Source organism: Chroicocephalus ridibundus, chromosome 7, assembly GCF_963924245.1.
Source record: "Chroicocephalus ridibundus chromosome 7, bChrRid1.1, whole genome shotgun sequence".
Lineage (NCBI taxonomy): Eukaryota > Metazoa > Chordata > Aves > Charadriiformes > Laridae > Chroicocephalus > Chroicocephalus ridibundus.
This window is the reverse complement of record NC_086290.1, coordinates 40,555,057-40,574,601: the sequence shown is the minus strand read 5'-3', so window position 1 is coordinate 40,574,601 and position 19,545 is coordinate 40,555,057. Positions and strand designations below refer to the sequence as shown.

Here is a 19,545-nt window from a genome sequence, read left to right as displayed (position 1 = left end):
GCTTGGCCTGCTCTGTTCCGGGAGTTTAGCAGCTATTGGAAGAGTATTTTTAACATTTGGAAGATAAGGTGGTATCTGCAATAAATTCTGGAATGTACTATCATACTGAAATTTGGGAGAAGGAAAAGCTGTTTTACTAAACTATCATTTGCCTTTATGTGGGCCATACTGTACTGCAACATAATCATAATAAAACAGCTGTTGTAAAGTCTAGGTTACTCTGAGCGGTATCCATGCCATGGACACAAGCTGGTTTTCTAATCAAGTCACATCTGTGACTACCAAGATGATAGGAGGTTACTGGGTACAGAGACACAAAAAAATCATCAGTGGAGCTGAGACTGGAAGATGAGGATAATACTCGCAAAGACTGGTTTCCCTTGGCTTGCTTTACAGCCAGTGAAGTGAAATCGATTCCTTTGGGTGGCTGTGGGTATGGAGGAGAGGAGTGAAGGTGGGTGGGGTCGCAGCTTCTGAACGGAACTTTTTTTTTTCTGAATGGCCTCTGGGGAAATGCTGGCAGTGGGATGATGACTAGAATTAAGAGGAGTTGCAAGATACACCAGAGTTTCTCTCTGCTCCACTTGGTAATATAAGAAATACTGGGAGATGACTGATAAGTTATGGACATAGAAGAATTTTTGGGGATATTATTGTATAGGGGATGATCGTGTATAAACCTTGCGTGAGAAGGAGGATCGCAACTTTACGTGAGTTTTTCCCCATAATCAAATGGGATTTTCCAATGACTGATATAATTTGTGTAGGGTGTTTAGATCAAATGCCGTCCTCGTAAAATAATAGTGATAAATCCAAAAGCAGCATCAGGCATACTCATAAATAAATTCCTTATACCCTGCTCTTTATCTACCATTGATTCTACTTGATAGTTATGAGCATTGGCTGCATTTATTCCCTGCTATGCTCCAAAAAGATAAATTCTGCATATTTATAACTCAAATGAGGAGTAGGTAAAATGTATGTTGAAGTTAATAGCATCATGGCCATCACTAGTATTCTAATAAATGCCTCAAATGCTATATTTATATATACATTTATACCAGTGTGGAATGACGTGTTACTATGTTGAAGTGTTACTATTTTGATTTAGAGTTTGAAGGAAAAATTTTTAATCCTATGTGTTCGTGTGTATATCTACGTATGAATGTATGTAATACATGCACAATACATGGGTGCATATTTCCAAACCCATTCTTCTACAAATCCTCCATGCACTCTAGTCTTAAACATAGGTTCAAAAGATGCTTTAATGCCACCACTTGTTAAAAAGTCTTGTACAGAATCTGTTCTCACAAAGGAGAAACATAAAGTCATGAAGACTTGAGGAGGGAATCCGGGACAGAATCTCAGATTTGATCCCCAAATACAGTCAGTGAAGGTTCCCTACTGTGAAATACTCCTGGAGCTGGCGAAAGCAAACGCTCACTGCCCCATATGAGTCAAAGCTGGAGCAGGAAGGCGTCCAGTGTTCACAACCACTTGGACAAAAAAACTGCTCTGCGCTCCTTAAATCTTCTGAACAATTGACTACTCAGGAAAGACTGGCAGTCCAAAAAACAATCAAAAGGGGCAGGTGTAAAAAGAGAGATCAATGCATTTTCAAAAAAAGGCGATGATTTGTGAAGTAAAGTAAAAATGAGAGGCATGGGGTAGAGAAACCTTCCTCTTGCAGCTCCATAAAGGTAGGCAAACCACCAGTGCAGTCCTGCAGGCAAGGTTTTGCTTAGTCGCGTGTGGGTTTGGATTTTGTTCCGATGTTGAATAGCTCACCTTCAGCAAATGCTTAACTGGAACTTACGTGAGTTGCAAGCACTTTCCACCAGTGGAATTTGGAAAGTGTTTTAAAAAATAGCAGAAGGAAGAGCCCAGTATTCAGTTTTTCTCCTGATGGTTATTTAAAATACTCCTGAACGTTCCTTCCTGTCCTCTATTCTTTATGGTTTGATTTATCACCCAACTGAAGTGTATTTCCCCTCTGTCCTGTACCAAATATTGAGTACTAAAAATTTTAGAGAACAAAGTAGTGAATGTCTAATTCATCATGAATACATGTCCTCAGAGATCCGATTGTTTGTCCAAGCTCCGGAGCATACACCTATCTACATAATTGTTTGCTAACTGTAAAGAAAAAATGGCATGCATTAGCCTGACTCAAGCCACCACCTGAAATGTTAATGACTTCCTATTAACACTGACTGCAGTATTCGCTCATCTGTGCCATCACTGGTGGCAAAGCTGAGGGCAGGTTGAAATAATTTCGGAGCCATTTAGTCTCCAGTTCAGCCTTCTGCTTGAGAAGTTGTACAGGATGTAGGGTGAAGGTAATTGGCCTGCCCGTGGCTGCTAGAACACATAATAGAAACCAAAATGTAGCAATGAAGAAAACGGTATACAAATCTGCCCTGAACACCTATTGCAGAGGGAGGGAGTGTTCCTCCTCGGTTTCAACGCCACTTCTATGCTAGGTTTTGTATTCTGTACATGACCCAGCTCCCATTGAATGTTTTGGCTATCTACTGATTTAATACGGGCACTACCTTGCATTGCTCCAGCTCCTCGAGCGATGTTACACGCTCTGCCTCAGACTGTGCTACTCTGTGGTTAATGAACAGAAAGCACTGCCACCAAAGTAGTCTCGGCATATAATGTCATACGGGAAAATGCGCTTTATGTTTCTAGTTGAGAAAACCATGTTTTCTGATTAATAATTTCATGTACACAGAGGTAATGGTAGAGCCAGCTGACTGCAACTGGTTGCAGAGAAGCAGGCTGCGCTGATTGCTTCTAACAGGAATGCTTTATGCAGAGAGGAACTCTTTGAGCTAATGTTGATGCGTTTAGTTTCAGAGCAGTCTGTCAGCACCCGTGGCCATTACAGGTCTAGTTTTCTTTATTTAAAGCAAAATACTACTCTTCCCAAAGAAAATGGGAAATTCGACAAGTTTATAGAGAGGATTGTTCTTTTACTTGATGACCTGGCTTCACCTGTGAGTCCAGTCTAGTGGATTTAACTGGCTTTCTGTCACAGATAAATCAATCTATATCATATGGGCCTGACTTGGCATATTTTACAAGGAACATTAATCTGTTTACTTAAAGCACAAGCCTCAAAACAAAGTCACTGTGCAAGTTCTTAACAATAAAATTCCTGTTTTATGTTGTGGCAGAAGAGAAAAATCTTAGCATAAAAATACCAGGGGTGCAAGAGATGTCAGGTGGGCTTTTCAGTGTTACAGGGAGAGAAGCCCATGAAAAGCCTCCGTATTGATACTGTAACCCCAGAGAGGTCACAATTTATTCCCAGTCGACTGTATTAAAGGGGAGTTAAGATTGAGAGCTCTTAGTAATTTGTGGTAAACACATAATAGAAATTTGGTTATTCTGCAAAATGACGCCATTCAGTTTTAAACTAGTTTTAAGGAAATCCATTGTGCACTGTGTGTGCTAAATAATACTAAAGGTGTCGTAAATTTATAATCAATACGTATTAATGTCTAGAATTCTAGGCTATATTAATTTTCAAAGCTATACCTAATATTTTTTCTTTGTCGTCATTTATTTTGCTGAGTGACATGAGGAATCCTACCTTTAAAAAAAGAAAAAAGGGGCATGAGTAGGACACACTTTTATAACTTAAGAAACACATATAATGTATTTGTTTGCATCTGGTTAGTGTTTTGTTTTCAGTAAACACTCTGGTAACCAGAATATGTGCAAGCCTTCAGTAAATGATGTCACTCTACGTTAAACATTTTGAGGTATCCAGAGAGCATGGTCGCTCTCAGCACCACGTCCTGGCGCGTGGGGCACCGGAGGAGGGAAGTGTGTTCGCTGCCAGTCAGAGACCGCAAGGCTCTGGTCTGCACATCTGCTTCTCGCTTGGCAACAACGGTGAAAAAACTTTGAGCATACAGATAATTTCATTATAGTGATCTAGAAATGTCCTCAAATACTTGGTTCAATAGAGGACCCAGCGTGAGTAAGGAAAAAGCAATTTCGTCTGTAGGTACCTGTTTGTCAGCATTTGCCTTGTCCAAAGCGAAAACTGTGTTTGATGTTTAAGTGCTGCATGGACCCAGACGCAGGCTACGACATTGTGGTCATTTTGCATATTGAAAAGTTGTGGCTAGAACCACCTGCCACCAGAGTTTAACTACAGCTTGTTGACAGTACAATGAAATGCTGTTTGCCCATACCTAGATTAAACGCGGAATTGGTAGGAATTGTGAGATCAGCTGTGAGTTAGAATTTGTGTTTACGCACGATAAAAACTCCTAATCTGTACATAAATGGTGACATTTGTCAGTGTACAAACACCCTCAGATTAGGTGGAGAAGGGGGGGAGGGAGCCTTGTTCTTGAAAAAGAAAAGGATGATGCAAAGCACATCTTAATGTGAGTAATAGTAGATGAATTCTTCCCACCCTGGTGAACACCAGGCACTCTGGAAGTTGTGGCGGTAGAGCTCTGCCAGGGGAGTGCTGCACAGCAGAGAGAAGCTATTAAAACATACACAGATCTGCTTCCCAGTCTGGTTGTTTATCTTGTATATTTTAAATACTAGGATTATCATTCCAGGATTAGCAGAATCTGTCAGATTTCTAAAAGTGCAGCTTCAAAGTCAGCTGAACTCCCCACCGATGGAAGGGGTGAGGAATGCAGAATGTAGGAATCGTCCATCAGGAAAAAATACTGCCTTGGTAGCAAAAATCTACAAGAAGCAACTACTTCTTGTAGCAAATATTCAAGGTTGTAATGAATCCTGTTTGGCTATAAATATAAAACTCAAAGGCAAGGAAGGTGGGGCAGATTGGGGCAGACACTCGAAGCCCTCTAACAGCTCATCTTCACAGCTCCGTTTATTTCCCTCCTGTATTAGGTGGGTGAATGCCAAGGAGAAAAGCAGGTGTTCTCTCTCAGTGTTACGCCATGGACCACAATGCCGCTTCCTTTCCCCCTTCTGCCGCGCTCTCTTTCCAGTCGAGAGTATGAGACCGTGTACTCATCTAAATCAGTAATTAAGCTTTAATACCTGGTCTCAAAGCACCATGGGATTGCAGATGTTCTGATGTTTTGGAGTGGATGGACTGATACAGGGCCCCCTCTTGAGCATCCTTGTCCATCTTGGATTACTAACTTTGAACTTCTTGTCTCAGTTTTGGTGTGTGGGAGTGGGTGTTACATACTTCTAAACATGGAAACACAGTACACATTTAAAAGGAAATATATATTATTCATTTCTCCTAAGGGAATACTAGAATCTTACTTTCATCTTTTAGCCACAGATACACCATTTTCAGTTTAAAAGGCAGGATTTTTCCCTCCCGCTTCCTCCCCTGCTGCTGCCTTTTCCAATCATTAGGAATTCTGGCCTCAGCTGAGGGCAGGGCTGGGGGATAGCAAATTCGTTATGTAGGGTTGAATTATGATTCAGGGCCACGTTTCTTGAACTGCCAAGTCTATTTTGGTGAGCATGAAGTCCAGAAACATGTAGCAAAGATTGTTTTCATCCTCTGGGGTAGATTTTCAGTGTGTAAAGGAGAGCAGTAGCTGTATCGGGAGTTTCCTGTTGGGTTCGTGGTGGAGCTGAAGGAAATGTGAGCTGGGATACACTTCTGGTTGTCCATTATTTATGCTGGCTGGGCAGGAATGACATGGAGCTACCTCTCCTTACTTGACTTCAGCCTTTTTTGAGCCCTAAAAACAGAGAAATGGGGCCTCCATGCTTTTAAAAATGACTTTAACAAAATGAGGTTTTTTATATAGCGGAATTTTTGTCTCTGCATCAACATTGCTCCTGTTAACTTTAATGGAATTATTTTTAAGTGGGCTTGCCACCAGAGGTAAGGAGATCTGCGTGTCCGGGCGTATATGAAGCTGAACCTTTGCTTAGGTGCATATGCAAAAAAAGGAGTGGATTAAAAAGGCAAAATGAGATAGATGTTTCTTGTCTCCAGCAGCATCTCTGGCAGCGCCACCTTGCAGGGATCTGTGTTAAACAACCTTAACAGTTAGGTGAAAGAAAGGCAACAGCATGCTAATGAGATTCAGCGGGGTATTAAAGATAAGACACTGCAAACACGAAAATAGCAGAGAAATGATACAGGAGACTTGAAGTTGTTGGCAAAATAGATAGAAAAGCAAACTCAGCCTAATGAACACAAGTAAAAATAACCTAAATGAGGCAGGTGACATGCAGAAAGCTGGGCTTAGAGAATAATCTCTGTGTGTGGTTGGAAAAAACAGTGAACTGCGGTGCTGGTACCAGAAAGCACCAAAAGCAGTGATTTGTCACTCGGTATTGTGGCAAATAAAACACACGATTGTGGACTTCGGGGCTCAGCTCAGTAGCGGAGTGAGGAGAAGCTGTATGGTGTGCAGTCGCATCCGTTTAGGTCTGTGATGTTTGTGTCTGTCGTGACCGTTATGTGAGGAGAGTGAACTTAGGCGTGAAGGAAGCTGATCACTATTTGAGTTCAAAATAAAACTTTTTCCGCATTACAGTTATTTGTTTAGCATTTAAATACATTTTTTCCCCCACACCTTATATTATTCCTCTTACACTCCTTTTTTATGCTTGCTTAATACCGCGTTTAAATGGTACTTCCTGCAAATTCAGATATAATGTGCAATTACAGCACATTAATGACTAAATGCTTGTTTGGTGAAGTTTTTGAAAATTATTTGCCTTTTTCTGAATTCACTACCAAAGATGATGAGGACTTTCTTTTAAAGTCAATGAGAGCTAACGCAGCGGATCATAAAGAACCCCCGTACTCTATAACAAGAAAAGGGCTGCAAGGAATTTGTAACTTCATTTTATTTTCTTCACTAGTTGTTGTGTCTGCTTTGGAACTGTTTCCTTATTGTGGTCTGTCATGTAAATATTGTTTGGACCATTTTTAGGGTACACAGTACCATGAAACTCTAACTATTTATTTTGAAAGCGGTTATGATAGTTATTTAATATCTACTTTAAAGCTGAGAGGTCTCCTGCCTGTTTTTGTCAGTCTGTGGTTTGGTGGTGTTTGTTAAAAATTATATGATTGTTCATACAGCATAAAACCAAAATAATATTCCTCTGCTCAAGAACATTAGTCAGCACTAGCTCCATAGAAGTCTTTTGATGTCCACTGTTTTTCATAATTGCCTATTAGAGAGTTTCTTGCATCAGCATCATGAAAAGCACATGCAAATGAAGAGGAGCATTGGTTTGGGTGGATATGCCAGGCCTTTCATCTAAGCTCTGCACTCAAAATCAGCAGAGTAAGCAATGGGATGAGAAAGGGGAACGTGTTCTAGGGCCAAAGTAGATGAAGGAGGAGTGCCTCTGCCTGAGGAGTTGCTGATACTGGACTTGTATTTCCCAAACTTCATAATCCATTTCGCAGCCAGACAACGCTCAGCTTCCTTTATTTGCAGGTTTTACAGTTTCCATTGTAAAGTCTTTGAACTGTAATAGGCCTTACAGTGTTGTGTAGCGTTAATGTGTTTTCCCTGGGCAAACATGATAGTGGTGTTTTAAACACGGTGCGTTAATAAGTAGATGTGGGAGTCTAAGGCTTTGTCTCTATTAACATGAACTGGGTGACGTGGTGGGATTGCATGTGGAGGATGAAATAGGTAATGGTCCCAGTGTCTAGGCTATGTTTGCTGCAAGGGATTTTCCTTTGGGTTAGCTCTAGTTTGATCCTGTGGACCTCAATGCCAGTTAGATGTTGGAGCACACTCAGAAATGTATCTTCTGGTTGGTATCTGAAATGAATCCAGGTTGTGAGCTTTGAGACCAATCTGAACCAACTGCACTGACAAGGGACGGTTAGGCCAGTTTAGAGATGGGCTTCAAAGCAGTGCTCAGCGTAGACACACCATAACATACCAAACCAGTTTAGATGGCACTGCTTTCCACTGCTCAGCATTCAGACATGACCGAGGAAGGCTGTTAAAGCAGAGCAGTCTTGACAATGGTTGACCTACTTCCTGTAGTTACCAGGCAGTGGTTTCAGCACCATTTATACTCTGCAGTTGTCATGCTGGCTCTTCTTACCCATCTTTTCAGCTATTGTCCAGCTGATGTTGGAGGGATCTTAAATGCTGTGAGTGTGTTTATGCTAGGAAGTTGTTGGTATTCTGTGAAAATCCCTAATTTAAAGGTTTGGTTTGGAGGCTGCTACCCGCCCTTCAGAAACAGGGCAAGGAGAGAGAAAGAAAACTGAGTCAGAGCCCCTATCGCTTTGACTTGTTCTTTGGAAGGAGCCTGCTTCTCTCCACTGACTGTGTAGGCGACCTCCAGATGTGGGACCAAAGTCGAACAGTGACTCTCTGAGACAGTCTTTTTGTTTTGTGCTTGTATAGGATCTGCCACGATGCCAGCCTACTGTATCTTATCACTGTGGAAAATCAAGTTAGTAATTGTAGCTCATGCTGCTCAAGATCCTGGAAAGCTGAAAGGAGTTTTAAGGAGTAGTGGGGGGACAACAGGCCTTGTGCAAAATCTGAGCCTCACTTGGCGTCATTCACAGGAGTTTTTTGGTCTGGAATTTGGTTGTGCTGAGAAACCACAGCAAAACCAGATGGGTGCAGCCATAACCCCCAACCAAAATGTTTGTGTGTAATAGTTATGAACCGGGAGTTCCAAGAGGGTGCATGGTCCTAATAATGAACTATGTTGTTTGTGTATAAATATCCTCGCCTTGAGGAAGGGGTATGAGTATGACGCCTCCAGATTTGTCTGTGAAACACCAAGTTTGAAGTTGCCTGTCACTCCCTCAATGCACAAACCCATGAGTTAATGTAGATGGAGCCAAAGAGTAAGCGTAGTTAAAGCTCTTGCAGGAAAACTGCAGATACCTGTATCCTCATTTTGCCATTGCAGATTTGCGTTTGCCATCAAAGTGCATGTTGTATCTCCTTGTCCACACGACTCCTCACATGTGCATGGTGGTTTTGAAAAAAGTAGAATTGGTATATTGATTAAAAACGAGAAAAGTCGTACCATATGTTAATGTGTTTCCCCTGACCTCCCATTTGGACTGACTTAGAAATTCTGGTCACAAGACAGTTAATAAGCTTTCCAAGTGATTGTGTTTTATGTACCCAACCAATCTTTGGTTTCTCACTCTACCTAAAAATAAAGTCTCTGATTCTGGTTGCTAGAACCCCTCTGATTGCTGCGGGAGTTATTGGTGGCCTCTTCATCATCGTCATTGTGGGCTTGACATTTGCTGTGTACGTTCGGCGCAAAAGCATTAAAAAGAAGAGAGCGTTGCGAAGATTCCTGGAAACTGAGGTGAGAGTGTGAAAAAATATGCAGAGCTGTTACGCTTTTATATTGTATTGATGTTCAGGTCTTCCGTCCAGTTACCAGTTCTATAGAGGTCTGTAGAAATCCTTTTGCCAATTTCTGCAGGACTGAACTGATGGAATGAATGAAGCTGCTGCTGAGGGACCAAGGTCTTCCACTGAACGTGTGGAGAAGCTGTTGTCTTGTCTTAGATACTGAGATAAACACACAAGTGACTATAGCTTCAGCTCAAGTCTCTGTTTCTAGCTGGAGGCTGTAACAGACCTATTCTTTCTGCAGATCATTCTCGGTAAAACTCTACAAGCATTTTTTTAGATGCCCACACCACCTCTCCCTGCCATACCTGTGTTGGCGGACTGTGGCACAAAAGCTGTTTTCACCCTTCACAAACTGAAAGTGTACTGCCAGTCTGTCTACTTTCCTTTTACAGTAAATGTTCTGTCTTTCACCGTGTAAGTGCCGGACATCTAAAGTGGGAAGGAGGAAAGAGAAATCACTCTAAAAAAGAGCTCACAAATTATTTCTGTGATAACCTGACTTGTTGCTGTTTGGTTTTGTTGTTTTCTTACTCCAGTAATTTCCAGATACTGGTATTTTTTACCTGAACCAAAGTACTCTGGACAACTAATTAAGTAGTTCATGATGCTCAAAGAGCCATAAAAGTAGTTCTCAAACTACAGAGCATCGTGCATTTAGCCTTGTAAAGAGACAACTTTGAAATACTGCAGTGGTTTCAAACCAATTTGGGTAGGAGTAGCCCTGAATTACTTTCCTCGTCCCGTAAAGGAACAGACTATTTTTCGTTGCTTAGAGCATTGTCCTTTTCGTGTGTTTCTAGTTTATTTTTAAAGATGCATTATTTTTTCTGGCAGAGACAGTATAACATTGAGATCTGAGAACATTTTTAACTGAATGTGCCATTGTGGCTCATTTACGCAGTTTCTTGGGGCATCTTGAGCAAATGGTTTAATTGTGCCATTTTGCAGTAAATCAGTGGCTGTTATAAATTAGTGGTCGGCTATAAGGTGTCTTCTCCTTAAAGCTGTCCTCCTGTGTGGTATAACAGAAGTTCAGAAAAATAGTCCCTTACCCAAAACAGAGTAAGACCGTGATGACCCATTAAGTCGGGGCTATTAAAAAAGAAATACGGCCAACTTAAAAGGCACTAAAATGGGCAAAAATAGAATGTGGTGCACTGATAATAAATGCTGTATTTCTGTCATGTAGAAAATATTTATACTGCCTCCATTAGAAAAAGTCCTTGGGTGTGTTATTATGGTACCAATTCAATTTCCAGTTCATAATTCCATCATGCAATTCCTAGTGGAAATTACTACATGTTGAGTGAGGATCTCTTTTTTTCTTGGATCTCTTGGTTTCTTAGCATTACCAATTTGCTTTTGAAGGTGAGAAATCCCTCCACAAATTGGCAGGTCAATGGTCGATAGACTCTACCCCGGTCTTATTCCAATATTTAGTTGGATTGGTTGTTTTCATTATAAACTTCTGATGGGTCTTCACATTTTCAAATATTTAAGACTGTTGGATGTTCCTTCATAGCTTGTGGAACCCTTGACTCCAAGTGGCACAGCACCCAACCAAGCACAGCTTCGTATCCTGAAGGAAACTGAGCTGAAAAGAGTCAAGGTTCTTGGCTCTGGAGCCTTTGGAACTGTATACAAGGTAAGAGTCTTCAGTACACAGCAGTGAGTTCTCTCATTTAACTTTTGAACAGTCAAATTCTGCATTGCCGCAAAGCACCCTGTACCATGAATGGGGTCATAAGCCCTACATGTCTGGGAAACTCATAGGATAGTGGAATTGTGTGGGAGGAGCATGTGTTCAGGCTTAAACATTAACTTCAGTTTTAATCAGACGTGCAGATATTATTTCTTGGTGAGAAAAGGAGCATCAACTGCAACATCTTTGCACACAAGAGGACTATACAAGCTGGGCTGTCTTGATATTAAAATGCTGTATCAAAGTTTGTCATTCCATTCTTACATAATGGCTTTACAGTACACTTTTGGAAAGCTAGATAAACTTTGTCTCTCATTTTGCAAATGTCATGTGGGTCCTGTAGTAGTAATCATACCTTGTAAAACAGTATCATCGTTAGCTAAACTGTGATACTTTTTGTTTCTTCCATTTAAATACAAAAAGATGAGTTATGTCAATGCACCCTTTTAACAACCAGGATGTAAGAGCAGAACCCGCAAGGGAAAAAATACTTCAGTTAAAGGCTTTTTAAGATCTGTTGGTCATGTCCAAATCTCAAAGGCGTGAAGTAGGGCTTAATGAGCAAGTCAAACCAATCGCCCAACCCTTTGGGAGCAACACAAACCTGCCGAATCGAGGTGGTAGGTCTGAGCAGTGGAGAAGGACAGAGACTACATCTGCCTTCAAACTGGGGAGGAAATGGAGGAAGAAAAGGCCAGGTGACTACAGCTGCAAAGTCACGGGAATACATTTTTGAATAATCAGTTTGAATATACTTAGACTTAATAACGTGGTAGAGATGGGTACCATGAGGTTGCCAAGAGGATAGAAAAGTAGCCCGAGAGACACACAATTTGTGAATTTTAAGTTTTAAAGTTTACTTTTTAGCTATCTCAGCTTTTAATTCCCAGATATCAATTAGAAAGTAGTTTTCTGGGATTTTTATTATTTCATAACTGAACTGCCTAATGTGACAAAATGCATGAAAAAGAACTGTAATTCTGAAACTCTGAATGAAGTTTCTGTGATTTTTGTCTTATGTCTTTTTTTAAAATCTTTCTAGGGCATTTGGGTCCCTGAGGGAGAAACTGTGAAGATTCCTGTGGCCATTAAGATCCTTAATGAGACCACTGGTCCGAAAGCCAATGTGGAGTTTATGGATGTAAGTAAGAGATGATCAGTGGTTTTTCACTGGGGAAGTATCATGGACTCTGCGATGCCTGGAGTTTTCTTATAAACGGTCTTCCCATCAGTGGAAGGCTGAAACTCCTGTCTCATGTGCCAGATATTTTATCCTTCCATGGCAGAGAAGCTAGAGACAAGAGAGGGAAGGAGTTGCAGAGGAGCACCATACCATGTATGCAAGTCTGCACTGGTGCAGAACTCACAGGAGCAGGAGTTTAGCCTCAGCTCTCTTCTTCTTCAGTGTCCCGGAGAGCTGAGCACTGAGTCTGGGAGCTGTCTGCAGCAGCAAAGCGTAACAAGGAAACAAAAAAATTCAAATACGCTGGATTTTAAAAGCCCTTTTGCTTTACTAATCTGAAATATTATTAATCAGAGGTCAAGATCATAATTGTCATGAATGTTCTATGTTCACAGAGACTATGCACTCAGTTTTTAGCTCCACGTCAAGATCAAGCTTCATTGACACTGTGAATGCATGTGTCTTATTCAGGGCCAATTTTTTGACAAATCGTAGAAATTTGCCGTGTTCCGTAAATCCTTCTTTTGAACTAGAAAAGTACATAGGACTTTTAAGTCTTGAAGATCTGTTCAGTGTATGGGCTTAATTTGGTTAGCATTAATGAGACTGTTAACCACAAGCAGAATGTACTCCTGTTATATAGTCTATATTTCCATCTATAAATGAGTAGGAACGTACAGTTATTTAGCTGTTTCAGACAAATTATCACGTGTGAGTTCTTAGGGAATTGAAGGAAGGCTGTACAGATGAAGGAATTTCCTACGCTTTTTACAGAGCACTGCAAATTATGTGTTCAGTAGTCATGTACACAAATGAATTTTAAAAGGCGCCATTTTGGCCCTGTTCAAAAGGAATGAATTGCACTAAAGGGATAAAGAGTATTAGACATTTGCTTAATGGACAAAATAATGGTCAAAAGTACTGTTAATGGTAGAGCACCAGAAAGAGGAGAGCTGGTGCTCAGCACCCTTTTGAAGTGATGGTGCAGGGAGGCCAGGGCTGCGGAGTGCGACCTGCGCTCCATGTCTGACGCCGGCGGTCAACGATGTAGATTCCAGCCTCAAGATGAGGGAATTGTTGTCTCCGTATGAAAGTCAGTGGAACTGAGCAGCTTGCACCAGCTGAGGATCTGACCCCTGATCTGCCAGGGAAATAATAGTAATATCTCCTTCTCTGATATTGATTAACCTTGAAGCACTCCACAAAGAAAAAGTAAGGTCCTTGTTAAAAGACAAAGTTACTTGTCTGAGGTTTCATAGCTCAGCCTGATCAGCTGACTTAATTCACTGGACCACATTTCTTTCCAGTGTATGCATCGTAACATCTGATAAATGGCTCAGAAATTAGGAAGGTTTTTTAGAAACTTCAGAGATTTTAACTATCTCTAGGTACAGCCACACTAGGAAAGGTTTCTCTTGAACAGTTTCTCACGAGTCTCTGACCCCGTAGTAACAAAGTGAGAGAAAAGTTAAAAGTCACTTTTAGTCCTAGAGGTTAACAATAATCTACGGGTTATTTTTAATCATAATAAAAAAAGAATTAGACTTCATCATTAGTTGATGTAAGTGACAATAAGGAGAAATAAGATGTTTTGTATCAATGCTGCATTTGATGTATGTACAGTGGTCTGTAACATCCTTTGCTGTGCTGCATTGATGAAGATTTAATTTCATGCTTTTGAAATAATTGCTCATGCAATCGTACAGACGTTCCTGCCATCCTCACCTCCTAACCCAGTCATTTATTTCCTGAAAGAGGCCACATTTTTGAAGAGAATGACCTAGACGTTGTTTGTGATTTTAATGTGACTGCTCCTGTCGTCCCAGAAAGGACATAAACTTTTTAAAATGTTAAGCTATTATGAGGGGATAACTTTAATATCTTTCATTGAAGAGTAAGTTATAGTAGAAAGCTGCTTTTCACTCATTCTCACTCCAAGGCTTTGGTCAGTATACCTATCCTCATAGAACTTGGTACTGTTTGCTGGTGGTATTTTATGAGGAAAATTTAAGCGTACATATGAAAGCACAATGCATCAGTTGTGATTTCAGTAAAAAGAGTATATCGAATAGTCGTTGTTGGTTAAAAGCAGTTGTATCAGATTTTTTGAAGGTATTTAGGTGGCTAAGTTCCGTTATGAATGTAGTGGGGATTATTTCTTAAATAAGTGTCTGACACGTTGGTTGCGAATGGGAAGAGGAGGTTAGTGGGAAGGAGGTGTCATTATATGAGTCACACCCTTGACTTGAATTTTTTTGTGCTTGTCAACTACAGATGTGCTTTTATCAGCAATTACTTCTTACTCGACTGTGTACGTCCTTGTACTTGCAAGTAAGACTTAGCATTCCTTTTAGAGAGGCTCTGGAAAATGTAAAGCCTCTCGCAGACAGCGGTTTGCATACAGAGCGAGTACCTGGCACACTTCGGTGTCCACAGAAAGAGCTGTATAGATGTCAGGGGCATTGTCCATAGGCTCTGGTTAAAACTTCTAAAGTTGGCAGAATATAAGTCTAAAAGCGCTCTGTGAGCTCCTGAAATTCTGCTAAATGTTATGCTAAAAGAGTAAAGAACAACAATTTGGCTACTGGGCTGTCATTTCAGCACCCCGAACCCCCACTAATGGACCTGTAATGGCTGTAATGGGATAATGCGTGATGTTAGCACCTGCTGTGGCCAAACACCTCCCACCCTCCTCCCACCAGGGGATGATGAATTGGCCATCATCAAAAAGTACATCCCCTGTTTGGAATTCTTCTTTGGGGGTTTGCAGCAGTCTGTTTTCTGGGCTCTCGCCACACATTCCCAGACAGTGCTTTTTCTTTTACTCTCCTCCCTACTTTTTACACAGTTTTTATCGCTGCAGCAGTCCATGTCTCTTACAACGTTGCAAGCTGAAGTCTGCTGAGTAACCCATACCGCCTTCTCCAGGGCAGGAGCAGATGTACAGGTGTGCTTTCACTGTGCAGAGCTTGTGGCTGGCTACTGCTTTGTAAAATGCAGGTTTACCCTTTTTCTATGTATTTCTGAATATGTATTATCTCTGGAATAATTTCACAGTCTAAAGAATTTCCCCTCAGGCACTGAAGTTGTGGGGTGTAGTTTCTCCTCCCTGCTTGGCGGGTCACGCTTTGTCCTCCCGAAAGGTTGCTGGAATTTGAATTCAGAGTACAGGCGTTGTCGCTACTGGTCTGCCTGCAAGCGGGTCTGGGAGAGGAGGGTGTCTGGAGGGAATGCTGTCCTGCTCCTCGCCCTAAGTCTGGTAACAGAATATAGGTGGGTTTGGAGTTTTAGGGAGGGAAGAGAGGCTTGTTGTGAGGAAAAAAGGCAAATAGACATGTAAGAGGCTACTTGATAGTAGAACAGGGACTTATAATTTCACTTGTGAAAACGATTTCCCCTTCTTAGCCTCAAATTATTTGACTGTTGTGATTGTCTGATAAGTAGCCATTGGCCTGATAAGATGGTTTAACATCAAACCAGATGCTTGATTGATAATGTAATACATTCCGAAGTCATGCTACAGTTGGAAAGCATTAGCAAACCATCTTTCAGGCTAAAAATATATATCTTTAAACTAACTTGTCACGGGGAAGCAGACAATTGATGAGGGCCTTTCCTCTCTAGCCCTCTAAGCTTTGTGTTTCCAGAAGTAATCCTGTGAGCCACGGTTCTGTCCAGGGTTTTGATCCACTTACAAGTTTAATCTATCCTCTCTGAACTTAAATGCTCCATTATCTGTTAGAAAATAATTAGAGGCTGCAAGCACAAGTCTGCATACACAGAGTTCCTTGGGAGTCCCTGAGCTCATTGAGATGAAGACAGTTTGACTGATGGTGGTCAGCTGATATTGGGCCAGAAGCTAATAATAGAAGGCGGCGCTGCTTAGCTAGGTGAGAAAGTTAACTTGGGAAAAATTAAACTGAAGGGTTTGGGATTTATGGTTGGAAATAAATTTCCCATTCTCATTTGTTTCCTGGTAAGAGAGCTTCAGAGGCAGTTGGTTTCTTTTACGGTTTTATAATTAAGATCTAGGGAGCTTCTTGACTTCGCCTGGACTGACTGTGGTTCCCTGCCGTCTCTAGGAGCAGCAGTCAGTGTGCTGGAGAGCATTTGTCAAGCAAAGTGTAAAGGTAATAAGTGACAATGACCTCCACCAGGCATGCAGCAAACAAATTAAAGCTGTGTATAAGAGGCTGATACCCACATCTTTTATTTATGTCTGGCCTAATTAACTAAATTAATAAAGCAGTCAGATGTCCTGTACTGCAAAAAGAAAGAGAAACACCTTTTCCTAAATTGGAAGCCTGTCTTATAGTAAAGACAAGTCCTCCAGATGTATTGAACTTACCTTTGGTTCAGAGGTCTTAAGAGGAAAAAAATCTTGTAGCTGACTAGCAAAGGAGAGTTTTATCTGCTGTTCAACTGAAAACCTGCAGAGATGTGGATAAGTCTAGATGCTTGCTTTGTTTCTTCAGGTATGTCTAGATGCCGTTGTGGAAAGTACACTGGAGCAACAGCTAGCTAGCAAGTGGGGAAGGTGAGACAAGACTTACCTGGTTTTGGTTTCCACCACTGGCATTCGATGTAGGAAGGTCCTAAACTGAAGCTTTTTGAAGCTTCCTTCCCTGGCCTACAGTGACTTTCCTAGAGTCCTTGGGGCTCCCTATGGACACGCTCCGTGATATACAGTTTCTCACTTGACACAGATGCATTTACAGTGAGTCTCCTTGTAAGATCCTGCCTTAGAGAACTATGTAAGTGAGTGGAGAAATATTTTTGCCTGTCCCTTGAATTATTTTTAATTCCTTGTATACATCTCATGCTTCCTAGCCAAGCGTTTGACCCAGGTTTTCAACAGTCCCTGTAGATGCTTCTGGCAGTTGTTGGATAGTATGTCCAGGTACCCCACAGTCATTCCACTGACTGCATGGGAAATACAGCTGAGTTAATCTTGAACCTCAGTTTAAAGGGCAGCTTTAGGATCAAATGAAATCCTTTATGGCAGCAGTGAGACATTTTTCCTTATCCTCGTCTGCTGTCATTTGTGTAAACATCCTCCTTTACAGCTGTCATGAGGGCTCTGTGTAAGAATAGCTGATAGTGCACGGCAACGTTGCTGCACTGCCTGGCAGCGTGCTTCAGCTGCCGTTCAGACAGGTTCTCACTCCGTCATGGGAAGCTGCTGGGGTTGGGTGGCAAGGGGGGACCTAACTCATCTGACTCTAGACTGCCTTTTGTGTAGCCTCCCCTCTTCCTCCCACTTAGGCACGCTGTAAGTATAGCCACTTAGGAGGGGGAACTGTTTGCCTGTCAGTTCCCGGCACAGAAGCTCACTGCGATTGCAATTACAATTTCCAACTTGTCCAGAGATGGCAGAAATCAAGCTGTCCTTGAGAACTCTGCATACCATGCACAAGCCCCGAGAGCGATCAGCCTCTACAGAAGCTGGAAGTCTGATCACTGCTGAAGGTTAACTGCTTTTAGTCATCTGAAGATTAACTGCTTCAAGGCCACATTTCTGGTATTTCCATTTTAAGTAATAATTTTATCTATGTTTCCTTACTGCAGTAGTTTTTCCTTCCATAGTATGCGAAGGTAAGACAGGGGTACGTGCAGGGTGTGTGTGTGAATCTTCCATATGCGAGAGCATGTGGCTGTACGGAGAAAGTATATACAGAGAAAGGATTAAGTACAAGCACAGACAGACAAGCCAGGCTGTTGGGAAACAAATCTAACTCTCTAATTGAAAAATACAACGAGGGAAAGAGGGTTTGCCTGCTATTGGTGATGGGGGACATGTGAGCCCAGCTGCAGTCGGTGGGAGCTGTGAACTCACCAGTGAATTCCGCAGGGCCGGGACTTCGCCTCCAGAGTCATCCCTACGAGAAGGGAGGGAGGACTCCCTGCCGCAGGTTTAAGAGAGAAACACATGCTTTAGTGAGTGACTGACATTACGAGTTATTCCTTAATGAGTTAGGAAGGATATTCATAAGCTTTTTGTTGATGGCAGCAGCAGAACTCCTTATTTAAAGTTTGTGTTGCATTATGACATGGAAACCCTGCATAAGGTTGGGTAAATGTGTGAGTGGGGAGAAGATTAGGAAGGAGTGTTAGTTTATTCCCTGGGAAACATAGCTGTGGATTAATTGAAACCATTAAAAATTCTAATAAAATTCAAAAGTAGTTTTGGCTGTAAAGAGTGTGTGTATGTGAAATACACATTTTGAACAGATGTCTGTCTTTTTGAAAGTATGAGTTGCACCAGTAACATGGTTAATACTTGTTGCTTTGGAGTGTAGATTTGAGCTGACAGACGAAGTCAGGTATTTGCTTCGCTGTGTGTGTTGCTGGTCTGGAGGTCAGGATCCCATAGTTGCCACTGTTTTATCAGGACATAGTAGGAGAGAACTTTTTTGAAAAAGCGTTTGGAAATTGAACAGGCAAAAGATGGGAATAATACAAAAAATTAAAAAGGCAGCGAGGTGGTGCTGTGAGCATCAAAAGTGGTACGCAATAGTTTAATTAGGAGATCTAATCAGTAGCTCTTGGGATTTGTATTTCCATGATGAGTTTTCTGTTGCTTACAGTACCATGGATCTCTAGTTCTTGGCATTGTGCTTTATGTTGCAACCCTTTACTACGTGATAGATCCAGACCTGAGCCAGAGTACTCTCCTCCAGCTCCCTATTTTCCCAGGACTTACGTACTTTTTATCTGGATATGGGCTTTTAGGACAGTGATCTTGGGCACTTCAGTAAAAATTTCTGCTGGCTACTATAAGGCCATGAATTATAAGGACTCGCCTCCCAACATGATAGTGCCTGCAGGTGCTAGTCTTTTTATTTGCACAACCAGCAGACGGGGTGATTTAAGGCAAAAGGGAAGGCGTTACCTATGTAGGAACAGATCTTGCTGGAGTGGTAGGCTATAGCTGGTAGACGTGTAATTACACGCATGAGAAACAGCCTTCTTTAAACATAAGCAAAGTGACTGGGAACACTGGAATTCTTTGCAGAGTCTTTCTGACATTCAGATGCAAAGTGCAGAAATAAAACTGACAAAACTTGGTAAAGTGGGAGATAAGATTATTCGATAATGCTTGATTTGCTAGGAGAAGAAGCTAACCCAGATAGCCGTTTTTAAAGCGGACTTCGGCACCAAGAACTGGGCGACTACGGCTGACTTACCACTAAAAGAAACCAAAAGCCTATATTTAAGAAACTTCCTATTGCTTTTCATTTTTTCTTTGTGCCTCCGTCTCACATTAGCAATATAAAATAGGTACATGTTAATGTTTA

At 41.4% G+C, this 19,545-nt stretch overlaps 1 protein-coding gene across 5 annotated transcripts in view; it reads left to right on the top strand.

The window, feature by feature from the left end:
* Positions 1-19,545, top strand: part of ERBB4 (erb-b2 receptor tyrosine kinase 4) — a 630,546-nt gene that overhangs the window by 493,538 nt on the left and 117,463 nt on the right. For all 5 annotated transcript variants that reach the window (XR_010071879.1, XM_063340408.1, XM_063340406.1 and 2 more), the window contains exons 17-19: positions 9,177-9,309; positions 10,885-11,007; positions 12,107-12,205. Coding sequence is in view for 4 of the 5 variants with exons in the window: in XM_063340408.1 (XP_063196478.1) it covers positions 9,177-9,309; positions 10,885-11,007; positions 12,107-12,205 (355 nt within the window). In the remaining variant the exon portion in view is untranslated. The remainder of the gene's footprint in view (positions 1-9,176; positions 9,310-10,884; positions 11,008-12,106; positions 12,206-19,545) is intronic.